Source organism: Taudactylus pleione, unplaced genomic scaffold (genome assembly GCF_031769625.1).
Source record: "Taudactylus pleione unplaced genomic scaffold, aTauple2 ptg000828l, whole genome shotgun sequence".
Classification (NCBI taxonomy): Eukaryota; Metazoa; Chordata; class Amphibia; order Anura; family Myobatrachidae; genus Taudactylus; species Taudactylus pleione.
Window position 1 is genome coordinate 3308547 of NW_028285230.1, and position 20367 is coordinate 3328913.

The following is a 20367-nucleotide window of genomic DNA, read 5'->3' on the forward strand; positions in this document are numbered from 1 at the left end:
CACTGCATAGGGGGGACCAGTACTGGGGGCACTGTATAAGGGGCACTACCGGGGGCCCTGTATCATGGGCACTACTGGGGGCCCTGTATAAAAGGCACTGCAAAGTGGGCACTGTATAGGGGGACCACTACAGGGGGCACTGTATAACTGGCACTACTGGGGGCACTATATAAGGGGCACTGAATAAGGGGCACTACTACAGAGGCAGGGGTGGAACTACCTGCGGTGCAGCCGGTGCACTGCAACGGGGCCCACCACAATATAGGGGTCCACACTGCCATCAAGGCTGTGATTGAGCCGGCTGGCAGCTACATGCAGAGAGGACCAGGACACAGTGCAGTCAGGCTCAGCACTGCAGTGCACTACTGTGTGATATACCCCATTAGTCTCTGCAGTGGGGTTAGAGGAGCATGTGCTGAGCTCTGATTGGAGGAGCCCATCACATGCTCCTCTGACCTGGAGTTTAGCAGCAGCAGCGCAGCCTCATGGGTGTGACTCATTTTGAGGCTGTGACTGCTGTTCTGCCGGCTGCCTGAGGATGCTGCTGGTGAGTACACTGTGTGGGCACTACAGGCAGGGCCGGTTCTACCACTACGCATGGTACGCAGCTGGTACGCAGCATAGTGGAGGGCGCCTCAGCTGCGACCATGCGGGCCGCGGGCAGACTGTCTCTGTGACGCAGCTGTGTCAGCACTACACAGTGACAAACACACAGCCGCCAGCGCCGGCAGCTGTGTTTGTTTTGATTAGCAGCTAATGAGAGAGTCAGACTCTCATTGGCTACTGCGCCCACTGCCGGAGCCAGGCTGGAGCTTTCCGGCTCCCGCAGTGGGTAATGGGAGAGACGTCATGACGTCTCTCCCATAATGCAGAGCAGCCCGGCCCGGGAGGACGGACTGAGGAGCAGATGGTGGTGGCCGGAGCCGGGATTCAGGTGAGTGTTTTTATTGCATGTGTGTCTACTCGGGGGAGGGGGGGGTTACTGCTGGGGCACTGCATAGGGAGGGAACCTCCACTGGGGGCACAACAAGGGGGAACTACTATTAGGGGCACTACAAGGGGGTACCACTACAAGGGTGGGGCCTACCACTGGGGGCACTACAAGGGGGGGACTACCACTGGGGGCACAGCATCGAGGTGCCACTACTGGGGGCACTATATAAAGGGCAATACTGGGGCACTGCATAGGGGGGAACCTCCACTGAGGGCACAACAAGAGGGGGACTACTACTAGGGGCACTACAAGGGGGGACCACTACAAGGGGGGGACTACCACTGGGGGCACTGCATCGAGGGACCACTACTGGGGGCACTATATAAAGGGCAATACTGGGGGTACTGCATAGGGGGAGGGACTACAACTGGGGCCACTGTTTAAAGTCCACTGCATAAGGGGTACCACTATTGGGGGCACTACATGGGGGGACTACTACTGGGGGCACTATATAAGGGGCACTGCATAGGGGGCACCACTACTGGGGGCACTATATAAGGGGCTTACTACTGGGGGCACAAGGGGCACTGCACAAGGGGGACCACTGCTGGGCGCATTGTAAAAGGGGCACTGCATAGGGGGGCGCCAAAAAATATACTCGCTTACCAAAAAATTTGGCCAAGGGCCAGCCCTGACTACAGGTGGCATAATATGTGGGCACTACAGGTGACATAATGTGTGGGCACTACAGGTGGCATAATGTATGGGCACTATAGTGTAGCATAATGTGTGGGCACTACAGGTGGCATAATGTGGGGGCACTACAGTGTAGCATAATTTGTGGGCACTACAGGTGGCAAATTGTGTGGGGACTACAGTGTAGCATAATTTGTGGGCACTAGAGGTGGCATACTGTCACCCACTGCCTCTCCCTGTCACACACTGCCTGTCACCTCTCACTGTCACCCTCTCCCTCTCATCCACTGCCTCTTCCTGAAACACACTGCCTGTCACCCTTTCTCTCTTCCTATCACCCTCTCCCTGTAACCCACAGCCTGACCCTCTCCCTGTCACCCACTGCCTGTCACCTCTCCCTGTCACCCACTGCCTGTAACCTCTCCCTGTCACCCACTGCCTGTCACCTCTCCCTGTCTCCCTCTCCCCTCTCCCTGTCACCTCTCCCTGTCACCTCTCCCTGTCTCCCTCTCCCTGTCACCCACTGCCTATCCCCTCTCTCTTTCACACATTTCCTGTCAACTATCCCTGACCCCCTCTCCCCCTCTCTGTCACCCACTGATTCTCCCTGTCACCTCTCACCCGCTCCCCTGTCACCCACTGCCTCTTCCCTCTCCCTGTCACCCATTGCCTGTCACCTCTCCCTGTCACCCACTGCCTCTTCCCTCTCCCTGTCACCTCTCCCTGTCAACTATCCCTGTCACCTCTCCCCCTTCCTGTCACCCACTGCCTGTCAACTATCCCTGTCACCCACTGCTTCTCCCTGTCACCTCTCACTCGCTCCCCTGTCACCCACTGCCTCTTCCCTCTCCCTGTCACCCACTGCCTGTCAACTATCCCTGTCACCATCTCCCCCTCCCTGTCACCCAATGTCTGTCACCTCTACCTGTCACCCACTGCTTCTCCCTGTCACCCACTGCTTCTCCCTGTCACCCACTGCCTGTCACCTCTCCCTGTCACCCACTGCCTCTTCCCTCGTCCTGTCACACACTGCTTCTGCCTGTCACCCTCTCCTTGTCAACCTTCTTGCCTCTCTTTGTCTACCACTTGCCTCTCCCTGTCACCCTCTATCTCTCCTTGTCACCCACTGCACTTTGACCTTGCAGTAGGGAGGAGGAGGGGGGCCAAAGCAAATTTTTTCACCTGGGCCCACCACTCACAATTTCTGCCACTGTACTGGGGGCACTGCATAAGGGGCTCTGCTACTGGGGACATTGCATAAGGGGCACTACTACAGTGGGCATTGCAAGAGGGGCACTACTAATGGGGGCATTAAGGTGCATATGGAATGGAAAGGATTGTCGAGACACTGTGGTGTGTCATGTTGACACCCCCTTATTTTTTAGTGGTCACGCCCCTTTTGGCATGTGGTCATGCTCAGTCTTTTGGCATGTGCACATACTTGTGGGGAGGGGCTCCGTTTTTTTTACTTGCCCTGTGCTCCAAATGCCCTAGTTACACCACTGCCCTCTATAATACATTGCAGGGATACTAAATGTTTGCGGATATCCCCTGAAGACGGGTTTTTTTTCGGGGGAATATGCTGCAAATAGTTAATGATAAATGAGCCCCTTAATATTTATTCAGTATTTATAATAAAATGGCCTTATATATATATATATGTGTCTGTACTTGACAGATGTGGTATACATATGTCAATCGCAATTTGTGAATGTACCTAAAATTGGGAATTGTGCTAGTAGTATGATTTAGACCTTTATTGATGTACAGCTGGAATGGTCTTTATTGTATAAAATATTACACCGCAGGATGTGGACTTTAGTGCTTATTGTCTCTCTAGCAGTAAATATATTTTTTGATTTGCTGTATTTTTGTCATACACTTACCATTGTAAACATACGAACCAAAGGTTAGTTTGCAGGTCTGGTTGTCAAAGGGGAACTTAAACAAGTTCAAATGACATGTACTGACCACCCGTAGTGGCGTAGAGTTGACAGTTTCTCCATCATGATTCAGGTTATAATAGGAAATCACTTGGGGAGTATTGTCGCTTTCAGTCCTGTAACGTAATTTGTTTAATATGTTATATGACCCATGATGGTTGCAATTATATGTGATGCACAGGGAGATGATAATGCAATATATTTGCATTCCCTTTATATAAATGAGCGCTACCAGTTAACAGAGCTGATCCATTCCCTTTGGAGAGCACTGGGAACTGCGTGCTTGAAGTCCTGTATTCTCGAAAAAGCGTCCTGGCTTATTTTGCTTATTAACTCCCCTGAATATGTCTATCAGATGAAGTTGCGATCTTGCAGACCAATAGGAAACTGCAATTTGATGGCTTCCTACTGGTCAGTGTAGTCACACCCTCTGAGCACTGTTGTGCTCATGGACAGATTAAGGACCATGTGGGCGGAAAATGGTCAAGAGCCTCTAGTAAGAAGAGGAGGAGGTGTGACTAGTGATGTGTGGGTGTGGCCAGTGTAAAAGTCTAAAAATTACGACATTTTTGTGAGGAAAATATAATTTTAATACTTTAATTTATGGCTGTCGATAAAAGGCCGGGCCACTGGTCATCATCGTGCAGTGATGCTGATGGGCTTAGGCCCGTATTCAATTTGAGGCGATGACGTAATTTTGCCAGGCGGAAAAGTATCGCTGTATTCAATTTGCAAGACTTTCCACCTAGGCGGAAAGTCAATGCAATGTAATAGGCGGAAAAGTTTTGCCTATGAATAGCAGGCGGAAAAAAGTGCAGAATTGGGGTTTTGGGGTGCAACGTTGCGAGAAACCCCATGCAGCCTTCAGACAGTCCCCGCCAAAGGTAAACTGCGTGAAAAATTAAAAAAAAAAGACTTACAAACACCCCAAAAAATCACTTTCAATTTGTTGGCGAAAAAAAAAAAGTTGGGGGACAAAGTTAAAAACTAGCAAACAAGACTCCAGGGGGGTCCCCAAGTATGGCCCAGGTGTTTTTTTTCATTGCAGGTGCTTGCGGAAGGTGTATTTTTGAAACTTAACCTTAGCAACTTTAAAATATGCTGGCCCCCATTTTTCAAGTACCCCAAATTTGCTGGGATAAGTTATTTTCTGCAGAATAAACTCCTGCATACTATTGTGCACCATTAACAGCTATTTAACAGCTATTGAGCTCGTTTAAAAACACCAAATACCCTCAGCAAGCCAAATCGGCAGTAACCATAGCTAACCCCTATGTCAGAGCATCTTTTGGGGGTGTCAGCCTGATTTCCCCAAATCTGACATGACTTTCCGTTTGTTTAAGTTTCATCGGGTCTCGTTTTCGTGTACTTTCAAATTGAATACGGGGATACGCGGGCACGCGTGTGATACTTTTCCGCCTGCAAAACAGGCGAAGTAGGCGAAAAGTCCGGTAGGCGGAAAAGTATCGCGGGTCCGCTCAAATTGAATACGGCTCTATGTTTTATGTAAAGCTCCATCCACGCCATTATTAATATGTCTATGGTGTGCTGCAGCCCCATTTTAGTGTGCAGTTCCCAGAGCACCAGTAAAGTGAAGGAGCAGCTTAATTAAATATTTAATTTTAACTACTACTTTACAGCACCAGTTTCCAATGGGAGTGCAATATGATTGACATTGTAAGAGGGCAGTTAAAATTGAGTGTGAGAGAGGAGCATTAGAAAACTACAAGCTCCCAATTGCCTGTATGGTCACACACAGAGCCGTAACAGGGCAAATTTGCGCCTCCTTCCAGGAGGGAGCTGAATGTTAGCTTACAGCAGGGGGCGTGGCCGCACTATGATGCATTTGCGGGGGCATGGCTGGGGCGGGCCAGGGGCGTGGCCGCAAGATCGCGTCATCCCGGCCCCGCCCCAGCTCTGGTAAGTGCAGCTCTGAACGGGTGTCTTCAGGACGTCCGACTGGCTGCTTATACTTTGCAGGGTGCCCATCTGGAGTGTCCGCAGCAGCAATCCTGGCTGCAGGGTGTAGAAGATAATAGCTAGAATCTGATTGGTTGCTATGGGCAACATCTGCACTTCTAAAAACCCGCACTTTAGTAAATATGCCCCCTAGGCCTTTTCTGATCTCAGGATACAGGGGCCTATTCATCATAACTAAACTTTCTCTGGAGGTAATTAGGTTTAGAACTCGCATGGAGTTCTACCTAATTGCCGGAGGAATTCATCATTCCTCCTCCCTATAACCATCTATTCCGAAAAGCTGTCATTTTTGCGATGACAGCTTTTCAGGCAATAGATAGTTATCCCTCTCTACACTAACTTATCGCAGCTGGAAGCAGTGCTGCGCATGCGCTGGTAAATCTGTAAAACCAGCGCATGTGCAGCACTGCCTACAGATGCGGTTTGTGTGTCCCCCTCCACTCAACTGCCTCCCCTCCCCCCCGCTCACCTCCCCCCGTTCAGCACTTACCTGCCCGCACAGCAGCCTCCGGCTCCGTCTGCAATGCTGTCATGTTTTCTCCCCAACAGCACACAGTACTGTTTAGAAAAAAAAAATGCTTTTTTTTTTATTTTTTAAACTTTATTGTGTTCTGCTGGGGGAACACATGACAGCATAGCAGACAGAGCCAGAGGAGAGACCAGAGCGCCGGAGGGAGACGCCGGGGGACCTGCACAGCTGGAAGCAGGTAAGTCTGTCCTGCTATTCGCCACCTCACAGTGGTGAATAGTAACTCCATCAAATTCCGAAAATACCTTATTTTCGCAAGTTGATGAATACCATAATTTCCATATCCCCATACTAATGTATAGGGAGTGTGGAAATTAATGCAGAGGGACTTAGCAAGGAGATATCAGTGATATCTCCTGTGCTAAGTGTGTTCATGAATACTAAACGTTAATTAAGGAAAATGTCCTTAAAAACTTTATTTTAGTGTTGATGAATAGGCCCCACAGACATTAACATATCAACCAATCAGATTCTACTTAACTTTTAACTAGCACCTTCTAGAAGATAATAGTTAGAATCTGATTGGTTGCTATGGGCAACATCTCCACTTCTAAAAACTCTCACTATAGTAAATATACACCCTACAGTGAGAATGTCCCAAGAACAATATATCTCAAACGGCGAATCCTTATAAAACAAAATACCTTTGAGATACATTCCTATAGTGCATTTCTTACTTATTGTACACAGCTATACATTTCAACACATCAAACACACTGTAAAATATATACACATTTTGCCTACTCAAAGTACTTTTTATATACTTTTAAACATGTGAAATACAGTCAGGTCCATAAATATTGGGACATTGACAGAATTTTCAGATTTTGGCCTCTATTCACCACCACAATGGTTTTGAAATGAAACAAACAAGATGTGCTTTAACTGCAGACTTTCAGATTTAATTTGAGGGTAATTACATCCAAATCGGGTGAACGGTGTAGGAATTACAACAGTTTCAATATGTGCCTCCCACTTTTTAAGGGGCCAAAAGTAATGGGACTATCAACTCAAAAGCTATTTCATGGACAGGTGTGGGCTATTCCCTCGTTATTTCATTTTCAATTAAGCAGGTAAAAGGTCTGGAGTTGATTCTAGGTGTGACATTTGCATTTGGAATCAGTTGCTGTCAACTCTCAATATGAGATCCAAAGAGCTGTCACTATCAGTGAAGCAAGCCATCATTAGGCTGAAAAATGAAAACAAACCCATCAGAGAGATTGCAAAAACATTAGGTGTGGCCAAATCAACTGTTTGGAACATTCTTAAAAAGAAAGAACGCACCGGAGAGCTCAGCAACACCAAAAGACCCGGAAGACCATGGAAAACAACTGTGGTGGATGACAAAATAATTATTTCCCTGGTGAAGAAAAACCCCTTCACAACAGTTGGCCAAATCAAGAACACTCTCCAGGAGGTAGGTGTATATGTGTCAAAGTCAACAACCAAGAGAAGACTTCACAAGAGTGAATATAGAGGGTTCACCACAAGATGCAAACCATTGGTGAGCCACAAAAACAGGAAGACCAGATTAGAGTTTTCCAAACAACATCTATAAAAGCCATTACAGTTCTGGAACAACATCCTATTGACAGATGAGACAAAGATCAACTTGTACCAGAGTGACGGGAAGAGAAGAGAAGGAAAGGAACTGCTCATGATCCAAAGCATACCACCTCATCAGTGAAGCATGGTGGTGGTAGTGTCATGGCGTGGGCATGTATGGCTGCCAGTGGAACTGGTTCCCTTGTATTTATTGATGATGTGACTGCTGACAAAAGCAGCAGAATGAATTCTGAAGTGTTTTGGGCAATATTATATGCTCATATTCAGTCAAATGCTTCAGAACCCATTGGACAGCGCTTCACAGTGCAGATGGACAATGACCCGAAGCATACTGCAAAAGCAACCAGAGAGTTTTTTAAGGCTAAAAAGTGGAATGTTATGCAATGGCCAAGTCAATCCCCTGACCTGAATCCGATTGAGCATGCATTTCACTTGATGAAGACAAAACTGAAGGGAAAATGCCCCAAGAACAAGCAGGAACTGAAGACATTTGCAGTAGAGGCCTGGCAGAGCATCACCAGGGATGAAACCCAGCGTCTGGTGATGTCTGTGCGTTCCAGACTTCAGGCTGTAATTGCCTACAAAGGATTTCAAACAAAGTATTAAAAAGTGAAAGTTAGATTTAGGATTGTTTAGTTTGTCCCATTACTTTTGGCCCCTTAAAAAGTGGGAGGCACATATAGAAACCATTGTAATTCCTACACCGTTCACCTGATTTGGATGTAATTACCCTCAAATTAAATCTGAAAGTCTGCAGTTAAATCACATCTTGTTTGTTTCATTTCAAAGCCATTGTGGTGGTGAATAGAGGCCAAAATATGAAAATTCTGTCAATGTCCAAATATTTATTGACCTGACTGTATATATTAATTTCTAATACTGTGGGACAGGGCTGTTTTTAAATATCTTATATATGTATATATATATATATATATATATATATATATATAATGGTCCTGACACTAAGGGGTATATTCTACTTATCATTTAACTAGCACCTTCTAGAAGTAAATAGCTAGAATCTGATTGGTTGCTATGGGCAACATCTCCTCTTCTAAAAACTCTCAGTTTAGCAAATGTTCCCCTAGGAAGGTTGTACGACATTGGTGCCACTGCCTGGCGCTGTTAGTTCTGTTCATTTGAAAATGGTTCAACATTCTCAGTGCCGTAGATGGCAGCTTGGCCAGGTAGGCTGGGTCTCCGGCTGCAGGGTGGAAAACAGCTGCACCCATGTGTGATTATTGTGATTCCATTCTAGTCTAGCTGTGCCTGGTTCCCCGGCTCTGCTGTGTGATCTCAGTGAGTTTGACCCTTAGTTTCGTTTTGACTTCCACTCTGGGTCCCTGGCTCATCCCTTAACTATAGGCAACAGATTCCGGTCTGCCTACCTGTGTACCAAGCTTTTGGCTTTGTCTTGTACTACGGCTCTGGATAGCAGCTCAGCTAGCAGCAGCATCTGTGCTGTCCTATCCTTGACAACTCCCTCATTCATCTAGTGCACGGCTGAACGCAGATTCCCGATGATCGGGAATCTGTGCAGGCGCATGACCTTGCGAGCAGCTATGCAATTCCGTCCATAGCTGAATAAGGCCCCTAGTACACTGTGCTGCAGAACTAACATAGAATGGCCGGGGCGTTATCTTATCACATAATCATCAAAACAAAGGGAGACACCAGGAATGAATAATCCCCATCTTTTATGGGGATTATTTTATCAGCCATCTTTTATCAGCCCCTGAACGGTTCAATCTAAACTAACCAGTAAAACCAGACATTTCCAATTCTTACCCCCAGTAAAATAAAGACACAACACGTGATTGTCGGTAAAAGGTCATTTACTTACATTTCATAGATGTAGATGACTGGTTTCCAAAAGTAATCACTGGGGATGTGCATGCTCTCAATTCCACAAAAGTCATCTGGGTCCCAGGTCGCAAAATCATTTTGCCAAGACTGGAGTATAGAAAACCAGAGCTGATTAAACTTTCATCTATTAAATCATTTTGGTTTTGAAGTTAATCGAGTGCACAGAATAGCTAAAAACTGAATAAAAGCTGAAGCACAGCCAGTGTGAGCAAAGCGATGCCCTCCAGACGCCACCTGTCAGGGAGGTGCCAAGGGGAGAGGAAGGAGGAACAGCAGCATCTTCAAACGGCGCAGACCATGTACTGTATGTGCAGCCTATATAAATAACTACGGCCATCTACACATGAGGCATTTGCACAGTCTGCAATGCGGAAATGTCCCTGCTAGGGATGGCCATCGACCATCGATGTTTTCAAAACATTGATGGTGGCTGGCCGATGATAACCAGTTTTGCCATCGATGGACATGTATGTTAAATAAGCCTGCACATATGTCACTGTGTGTGTGGCCCTGCATGCATCTTGCGATAATTGCAGCTTTGCATGATATACTGTGCACACAATATAGGCTTTGTAGTAAGCGCCTGCTCCACAGACAGTGGGCCTGATTCAGAGCCGCTCGTAAGCGGCCGCTCGTTCGCTCTGAGCGATGTTCGCACAACTGCGCATGCGTATGGGTCGTAATGCACATGCACAAAACAGTCATTGCGGTTGGAAATCGTGCGCTCGTAAAACAGCGAAGGGCTGCTAATTTGATTGACAGAATGTACCGTTTGTGGGTGGTAACAGGGAAAGGTGCTTGAAAATGGGGGAGTGGAGATCCGAACACAGGCGTGCCTAACGGTCAAAACGGCGTTTAATGGGTGTGCATAATTAGTAAAGGAGCGTCATCGACCACGTCACTTGGTTGTCTTTTAGCCTGAACTGCTCGCAGTGATAGCGGGAAGAAAATCCTACCACCAGCACTGCGAGCAGTTCAGATGCCTTTCGATGGTCCCGATTAATCTAATAAATACCGGAGATGACGTGTGATGCGAACGGCAAAGGGGCATCTTTACAAAATAGTAAGCGCATTTTTCGGTCGCTCGCTCAGACATAGAGGCGTCAACACACCGTAATGAGCTCAATTTAAATAGACGGCCCCTTTTTTAGAACGAGGGTCCGCAAATAGCGTCCGGGTCTGAATCAGGCCCAGAATTTTACCCACAAGAAATTCCAGCAGAAATTCAATCTTCTCTAAGATAAATGAATCTGGAACCAGCAATCTATCTGAGGAATAGTCACTTTAGTGAGCAGAGGAATAGGCCGCGCTGTTTCCTGACTTTTTCCCCTTGGCCTTTCTAGCACCACACTCACTCCAGTCCTCTAGGCACCAGAGTCACTGATTGGGAAAGGGGGTGGAGTGTCTATCGATAAGGTGCAGCCTCTAGGTTGGATACAATATGTCAGCAGATATAATGTCGACATTTACTATATAGCCAGTGATTAATTGTCCCTGGTGGCCAAGCAGTGACTTACCTGCTCCGGACAGCTGCAGCGGCTCCAACAAGGGTCTTCCGGGTCCCGGTGGTCATGTGATGTCACTTCCTGGTCAGACCACCAATACTGCAGCATTCCAGTGAGTATTACTCCGCTATCCCTAACTCTAACCCTACCACCTGCAGACTAACCCTCCTGTCCACAGCCTAACCCTAACCCCCTTGTCCCCACAGCTTAGCCCTAACCCTCCCGCCCTCAGCTTAACCCTATGACATTCTGAAAATATCGACATTTCACCTGTCGGCATCTTCAGAAAGTCGAGACAATGCTTGTAGACAAATGTCGACCTTTTGACTACATCTACAGACCCAAGATTAATTGACCATGCCCCCTTCAGAGGCGACACAGCATGTAGAGAGGGCCCTTGTATATCCATGCCCCCACATGGCCATGCCCCTTACATCTGGGAGCTTTATAGATATCCCAGCATTCCCGCGTACAGCTTTCTCCATTTCTGACCACTAATAATGTTCCCTGTGATATACAAGGTCACTATTTTGCTAGTTGGTGGGACTCAAACCATGAATTGTTGGAAAAGGAACCAGTAGGCAATGCAATGCCCCCATCCTACTTTCTGACTTGTGTCCATGTAGATGGTTTTTACCCTTGCAGTTGGTAATAGGAATACTGATGTCGACAAACACATCAACTTCTCTTGAAAGCACTGAATGCTGTACCATCCTTTTTTTTTTTTTTAATTACATGTTTTTGGAATTTCCCCTAAAATAGTGCTCATTGGACATCATATATAGAAATCATTGGTGTTTGTTTTGTCTGTCTGGTTATGCATTCGGACACCCCTGCACCGATTGGGATGAAACCAACGCGAGGTGGTCCAGTTGGATCCTGGCCAGGTTTTAGGGGGGGGTTAGGGTCCCCATTGGACCTCCCGTTGGTGTACGCTGGGCAGAGCTTTGACCCGGGGAGCCTGTCCTGGGCCTTCCACTGGATGAATTTGGACGAAAACTGCACAGAGTGGTAACATTGGATCCCAGAAGACATACTAGTGGGGTTGAGGTACCGGTCGGACCTCCCGGTGGTGTATGCTGGGCAGAACATTGACCCGGTCCTTCCACTGGATGGATTTGAAAAACTTCACAGAGGGGTGGCAATTGGTCTGGAATGCCTAACTTAATAACTTAAGAGTTTGAGAACCTGTACTATAGGCTGTAAGTCTGCAAACAGGTACCTCTTACCTCTTTGTCTGTTATTAATAATAATAATAATAATAATTTTATTTATATAGCGCTTTTCTCCTAAAGGACTCAAAGTGCTTTACATTTACAGTACAAAATACAAAATATGCTTAAACAAGGGACATTAGTGAAATGCTTGGGTGAATAGGTGAGTCTTGAGTCTATTTTTGAAGGATTCTAGAGTGGAGGCCTCTCGAACTGTGCGGGGAAGTGAGTTCCAAAAGGTTGGAGCTACAAAACTGAAAGCTCGACCCCCAGATGAATTCCGTGAGATTCTAGGTACCGTTAATAGTCCTTCGTCAACGGATCGCAGTAATCGAGTGGGACAGTAAGGAATCAGAAGCTGCTTCAGGTACCCTGGGCCATGGTCATGAAGGGCTTTGTAAGTTATTAATCTAAACTTGAAAGCAATTCGCCATCTGACAGGCAGCCAGTGAAGGGAGTAGAGAATGGGTGTTATGTGGCTGGAACGGGGCTGTTCCATTCCCGTTTTATTACTAACTAGCTGGGATACCCGGCATTGCCCAGGTTGAAGTATAGACCTTGGAGTCCACCTGCAGCCTTTATTTTTTACATTATCCTCATCTATAACCCTATTCTATAACCCTAATCCATTGATCCTGAAAAGAACCCCACTGTTTGTAACATGGTTTTAGCCCTGAAAAGGACCTACAGTACATATCCATTTATAGAGTATTTAAACAGTTACCTCAGCCCTGAGGTATAAACAATGTTGTATCAGCAGTTTTGCTGCAATACCTGAAGAGGCAGTTGCAATTGCAATCTGCTTTTTGCTACGAACTTTGGCCAAGATTAGATTTAGGAGGAATGTTTTACCTGTTCTCCTGGAGCATCTAAAAAGACAATACCTCCAGTTTTTCTTGTTACCATAGAACTAACTCTGTTATGTGCAACTTTTTTGATCTGACATCAGCCTGGACACTTTTATAGCTTGTTTCACGTAACATGTCTTTACTAAGACTGGAAAGCTGGGTACATACGTAAAGATTTTCTGTCCAACCATCCAACTACTTGATTGGTTGGAATGAAAATCTGGTAAGGTATGAAAGCAAATGATAATCAGCAATTTGCTCCCAAACGCCGGAAAATGGACAAAAACAATGTTTGAACAAATTGTTTAGATCAAACATTTAACAAACTTGTCTAACGACCATTTTCATCTGTTTTCTGGCATTTAGAAGCAAATTGCTGATCATCATTTACTCCCATACGTTACCAGATTTTCATTCCAACCAATCATCTAGTTGGATGGTTGGACAGAAAATCTTTACGTGTGTATGCAGCTTTAGTGTTACTTCTGTCAGGAGTTGGAAGCCCTAGCTGATGCAGACTCTTGCCTACCATCTGTTGAATTTTGTCCTCCAAGAAGATGAGAGCTTGATTGAACATTACATCAATGGATAGTAACCTTAGCTCAGGATTGGCTCATCTTGCTTCATAATGAATATCTTCACTTATATTTTCTCTAAAGTCAAGCCCGGGTTAACTTATGGGTCTATTTACTGAGCCTGGGAAGGAAAAAAAGTGGACGGAGAAAAAGTACCAGCCAACCAGCTACTAACTGTCATTTTTCAAACCAAAGCCTGTGACATGTTGGCTGGTACTTTATATCCGTTCACTTTATCGCCATCTAAGTAAATAGACCCCTTAGTAACTTTCAGTGCAGGTGCAGTGTGACAGTTGATCCTCTGACTCACTAATCTTCCGTTGGAGCTCTGTCTGACCCCACTGGGACATATCAGCCTGTGCCTTCAGATCAGTGCAGTTTTAGGCACTGGAAGACATCCTGAGTGAACTTTCTTGAAAAATAAATTAAAATCAAAGACTCCACGGCCTACTTGGTGGGCACAATGCAGACCTCCATGGCCCTGACAAACTTCAAACATAGCCAAAAACCTAATCCTTGTGAAACGACACCAGCATGACAAATTTGATGGAGCTAGGTACAAAACTCTGGCTGTGCATAAAGGTCAAACAGACAGACGCACACACATAAGCACACACATACACACTTTCTCACTTATTATATAGATTTGTTCCCAATTGTAAAGCACAAAAGAATATGCTGGTGCTATACAAGGAACTATTAATAATAAAATAATAATATTCATACATGTGTATAGAATGTTGGAGCAAAGGGCATCCCATAGCCGTCATCAAATCTCTGCTATGAGGGCACCCACTAAGATGCCAACACCTCCCAAATTGGCAGCCTCCTTATCTTGAAATACGCATTAGGATAGATAGCGATTATGCACACAGGGCCTGATTCAGAGACGGACGCTCTGAAAGAGCAATCGCTCTGAATCAGGGAGTTTTATTTTTTTCGGAGCGGCCTCCTGGCCGCTCGCACAGCTGTGAGTAACCACCCACAGCTATTGCGTGCGGCCAGGATGATGGTCACGATGGTCAAGACCATCACGACCATCGGGCTTGCGACGAGACCCTTGTGGTAGGGTCTCGTGGCTGCAAGCCCCAGAGAGCTTCTGGCTCTAATAGAGCTGGAAGCTCTCCCACTGACATCACTGGTGATGTCAGTGGGGCGCCCACAAACGGCAGGCGTTCGCATGGGAACGCCTCCATTTGTGAAGCCACCCCCCCGCCACTCCTTCAAAATGGGGCAAACTGTCGATCAACATCGACAGCCGCCCCTTTTGTAGTGAGCAATGGAGCGAGTGCTTTTTTGCGCTCCCCCGGGGCTCGTGCACGCGCATCCACCATCGACCCACTTGCGCTTGCGATAGTATGCTAAACCACTGCGATCGCTATGCAACCGCAGGATTACATAGGGACGCCCACCTTACCTTACCCACATGCGCAATGCTTAGCGAGACTGCGAAACCATCAGTACGATCAAGTACCATCGCAGCCTCACGCACACCTTCTAACTGCATCGCACGCTATCAGACCTCAGGCTGCGTATGGCATCGCAATGGATGATTTATGCACGTCCCTGCAACGGCGTTGAAAGCATTGGCACGCCTATGTTTCCACGACCACCCCCCTGTCACCACCCACAAACAGCACTTCCTGTCAATCACTCTGCATTGAGTCTGCATGGGCAGTTCCTATCGCTAGTTCGCGCATGCGCAGATCGCAACACTCATCCTATTGCGTGTGGAATCGCAGTTGCGATCCGTAATGAATAAAGCCCTCTGGGCCTGATTCAGAGCCGCTCGTAAGCGGACGCTCATTCGCTCCGAGCGATGTTCGCACAACTGCGTATGGGTTGTAATGCGCATGCGCGAACCAGTCAGTGCGGTCAGAAATCGTGTGCTCGCAAAATAGCGAGTGCCTGATAATTTGAGTGACAGGAGGAGGCGTTTGTGGGTGGTAACAGGGGAAGGTGCTTGAAAACGGGGAGTGGAGATCCGAACGCAGGCGTGCCAAACGGTCAAAATGGGCGTTTTATTGGTGTGCATAATTAACAAAGCAGCGTCATCGACCACATCACTTGGTTGTCTTTTAGCCTGAACTGCTTGCATGATTGCGGTAGGAAAATGCTACCACAAGAATAGCGAGCAGTTCATACGCCTTTCGATGTACTCGATTAATCTAATAAATAGCGGAGATGACGTAGGATGCGAGCGGCCAGGGGGCGTCTTTACAAAATAGCGAGCGCATGTTTCATTAGTGGCTCTGGTGGCCTCATTGACCCTAAGGTACTGCTAGTATAATGGTTATAGTGTGGATGCGCAATAAAATACAAAACTGCAGAGCCCAATTGTCTCCTCCCCTTTCAGCTACCTTGACGTAATAACACTGCAATGCTGCTTTCCTCCATGAGATGAGCCACTGTCTGGAAGGATAAGGTAACAGGACTGCCAGGCAGTGACCAGGTGAGACAACTGGGGGAGAGCAGTGGGGGTGTCATGAATCGAGACACAACAGGTGGGAGAGAGAGAGAACCAGAGGGGCAAGGTGGTAGATGTGTGGGAGGACAGTCATCTACCATGAATAACATGGAAAAGATGAGAGTTAATGTATAAAGAGAACCATGAGGGAAAAGAGAACTGCGGTCATGGGAGTGGGAGACAGTAGACTAGCCAATAAGCCACACCCACTGTCATAGCGGGATGGGGAGACCCTGCAATATATATAATATAGGGACCTAGCCTATTGCTATACTTTATTATATAATGCAATATTTGGGAACTTACCAAATACAACCATACATATAAGACTACAGTTTGTTCGTTCATATCCTGCAAGAAATAAGATTTGATCATTACAGTGGAAATGCAATGGGGCATTCAGAAATGGGGTCTTAGGTCCTCATTTACCAACGAGTTTTATCATTCATAACGAGTGATAAACCTCATTGCATATGATAAATGGTCCTCCAGCCAATCAGCTCCCCACTGTCATTTTTCAGATGACAGTTGGGAGCTGATTGGCTGGAGCACCATTATCATATACAGCAAATTTTATCACTCATTGTGAATGATAAAACTCGTTGATAAATGAGCTCTTAGTCTTCCCAATATTTTTATTTTCCCAATGATTTGGAGGCTTTGAGACCTATTTATTAATTATCGGGGTTTTAGACCTGATAATTATAATTTATTTTGACTGCTCATCATGGCACCAATACACCATTCCTGCAATGTGGTAAGTAAAGTGGTCGCTACTGCCATCACTTTGCTTTCTGCTGCGGGTCCCCGGGGACGTTATCACGCATGTGGGATTATCAGTCCATTACCGGTAAAATGTGTGATCTGTATCTTTTAGGCTTCAAAGGCTAATGCCATGTAAAATGGCGCTAACTACCGGGGCCGAGATCTGGAATGCAATGAATTAGCGCATCTCACAATATAGCCCCCGTAAACCTATGTGGGCTACTACTGTGATCAGATGGCCTGATTCAGCAAGGAACGCAGTTGCAGTTGATTGTAGTGTACTGCACATGTGATTGCGCGGACTAGCCACTGCGATCGGGACTGCGATGACATGGGATACGCAGACCCATGGCAGAGTGACTGACAGGAGGTGCCTTTTGTGGATTGTGATGGGGGGGCGGTGGTTCGGGCGAACGCAGGCGTGCCAGTGCATTTCAACGGTGTTGCTGAGGCGTGCATTAATTAGCTACGGCGATACCAGAGGCCGCCTGATGCCTCATAGCGTGCGCTTCATTAACTGTCCGATGTTACTCGATGTTACCGATTGTTTCTCTATATTGTCAAAGTATACGGATGTGAGTGAGGGGAAGTGGGCTTCCTTATGTCAGGCTGCGATCGCAATGCGAATGCACACATTTACATATCACCGCTGATATTAGCAACTGCGTTGCGTGCGTATAAACAGAATAGCGTGCCGTAGTGAATCAGGCCCAGAGACCTGGGAACCGCAGCAGATATCGGAGATGCTTAAATTGTGCGAGTATCCTCCGAAAAAGGAGATTTTCAGGGCATTTCCTGCAAAGTGAGTTTAATAAATAGGCCCATTTAGGTAACAAAAATGACATCATTTACCATAGTCGCCCATTAAGTGATAAAGCAAATGTACAGTACATGGGACAGCAGAGATAGAGACAGTCACACATCTACATGGCTAATGCCACCGGGCAGAGAATGTACTATTTCTCCAGCTCTCACTTATTTTCAATATACAGTAACCTCATTTCTTATCGTAATTAAATGATGACCTTAGGGCCTGATTCAGCACAGATCACAATTGTAACCGCGGACGCAGAAAGGCCGATGGTGCTCACTGCGCATGCGTGCACAGGATAGCATTGCGATCACACTGCGATCACGCAGACAGATAGAAATCCATCGCACAGTAAGTGACGGGGGAGTGGTCAGAGAAACGCAGGCGTGCCTGTACGTTTAAACGCTGTTGCATAGACGTGCATAAATTAGCCACTGTGACGGCATACGCAGCTTGAGTACTCACTGCGTGCGACAAGACTTGAAAATTCTGACACAGGTCAGAGCTGCTGCAATTCTGCGTGAGGGCCGATGTGTACGCAGTACTGCGAGGTATTACGGATGTGAGAAAGCGGCAGTGGGCGTCTCTATGCTGGCTGAGCGGTGGCTGACATTAGTATATTTTCGCAGCAGAACTGCGTGCAATTACGCCGCTGCGATCACAATAGCGGTCCGTGCTGATCCAGCCCTTAGTCCATGTTGCTTGGAAAGTAAATAAGTTGGAACTACAAGAGCAGAGAATACAGTGGGACAAGTAAGCATCAGTCATACTGAGTATGTAGATCTCTTCCACAGAGTGACTACACAATATTCCAGCATCCTGGCCCCATATTGCATATGATTATCATTCATTTCACAGTTGGTTCTTAGTTCTTACCAGTTTCACTATAGTATATAATGTTAAATCCATGTACACTATAGAGATATTCCTCCAGTGTAATATCGGACGCTCATCTAGGGGTGGATTAGTTAGGCCCAATGACGTTAGCAGGTTCCTGAAACTACAGTCAGGCTCACAAAAAACTTTACCTGTGCAAAATAAGAAGGTGCAGTGAATAAGAGCGCATATTGCCTCTAAAGGTTCAATGGGACAGACTCGATTTGAGGGCTCCCTCCCACTGTCAAGATCAGGGGGTATATTTACTAAAGTGAGAGTTTTTAGAAGTAGAAATGTTGCCTATAGCAACCAATCAGTTTCTACTTAACATTTATCTAGCATCTTCTAGAAGATAATAGCTAGAATCTGACTGGTTGCTATGGGCAACATCTCCACTTCTAAAAACCAGCACTTTAGTAAAAAATACCCCCAGGACTTCATTGTCTCGATCTGCCCGTCAGTTAGGAGGTATGACAGCAGCCGCTCTGAATGGGTCCTGCACATTTAGCCAAGGGTATTGGGATGCCCATTGACCATCGGTGGTTATGACCGTTCACGTGTGGACGTGGACCTAACATACAAGTGCTAGTGCCGGGATTGTGCTTTTAACTTTATGGAGAGGTAGTGTCATCAGTTTGTATTTGATATGAGGAGCAGCAGAGGCAGCGGAGGGGGGTGGGAGGGTTTGGGGGGGTTTCAGTTAGGAGAAGTCTGTGGAAGTTTTTTTAGAATGGAAATAAATAATTATTAAAACATAAAAATGACGAGGACATAATGTGACCAGGTCATGAATGTCTACTTGAAGCAAAGCTTGGCAGTAGTTATAAAGCAGGTATATATACCTGCGGCTGTGATGTAAAACTACAAGTCCCAGCATGCCTGAAGTCTTGGTTGAAGTTTGCCTATCTCTAGCATATAGTGATACACCAGACTGGAGAAAACATGGCTGGTTTACGCAGTACAATGTTTTACTAAATTTGTATATTAAGAAAAACATTTTTACAGCCATATAATTACATTCTAGAGTTAGACCATAACTGGTTAATAAATTGCATCTACAATCCTACTAGCAAAGCATGACATCCACCATTAACAGAATATTTTTTTTGCTACAGTATTGATCCACAGTAAACTCCGAGCTGTGTTCTGCAGTAGGAAATAAACTTTTTGCTTTTTTTTTTTTCACAATGCCTCAACTTCCATAACAATTGCCCATGGCACCTACCACCAAGACCACCTGCAAATGTACTAACATGCCATAGATAACTACATGGAATATTTTATCTCTATTGTATAACGCATTGCTATAAGCTCCAAATGTAACTTGTTTGTGCTACAGGGTTCCTTACAGAATAAGCAGTTTAATGATATATTAGTTACTATACAATGAATAGCTGATTGTTTGTGATGAGAAGTGATTAATATAAAGTAACTCACCCATCACGGTGACTGTGAGCAGCAGAGATAAGAGACGCACAGACATGGTGCAGAGAAGGACAGAGTTACTGTACATATGCTGTTACTGATTCCATATGTGCAGTGTGGGAGGGATTGTAACATCAATAATGGAGGCTCGGTTACAATGTAGAAATACTTGTTTAAATACCTGGTCATCATTTGTGACTCTTCTATGACGTGGCTAAGCTGTTGTCCCCAGCGCGTCTCTCTTACTCTCTTCCCTCCTCTCTCTTTCTTTTTCTCTTCTCTCTCCCCCTCTTACTCCAATGCTCTGCACCCTCCTCTGTCTGTTCCTCTTTAGCCCTCTGACACCCTTCCCCCTCTATCTCTCCCC

The 20367-nt window shown here is 46.1% G+C and overlaps 1 protein-coding gene across 1 annotated transcript in view; it reads right to left on the bottom strand.

Annotated features, from left to right (window-relative positions):
- The window catches only part of LOC148474610 (5-hydroxytryptamine receptor 3A-like), a 54856-nt gene extending 34769 nt beyond the window's left edge, over window positions 1-20087 (bottom strand). Inside the window, exons 1-5 of the mRNA XM_088458355.1 lie at window positions 20013-20087; window positions 18576-18727; window positions 16430-16474; window positions 9492-9601; window positions 3517-3689 (exon numbers count right to left, since the gene is read on the bottom strand). Coding sequence (XP_088314481.1) covers window positions 3517-3689; window positions 9492-9601; window positions 16430-16474; window positions 18576-18727; window positions 20013-20058 — 526 coding nt within the window. The 5' untranslated portion in view covers window positions 20059-20087. The remainder of the gene's footprint in view (window positions 1-3516; window positions 3690-9491; window positions 9602-16429; window positions 16475-18575; window positions 18728-20012) is intronic.
- Between the last annotated feature and the right edge of the window lie 280 nt (window positions 20088-20367).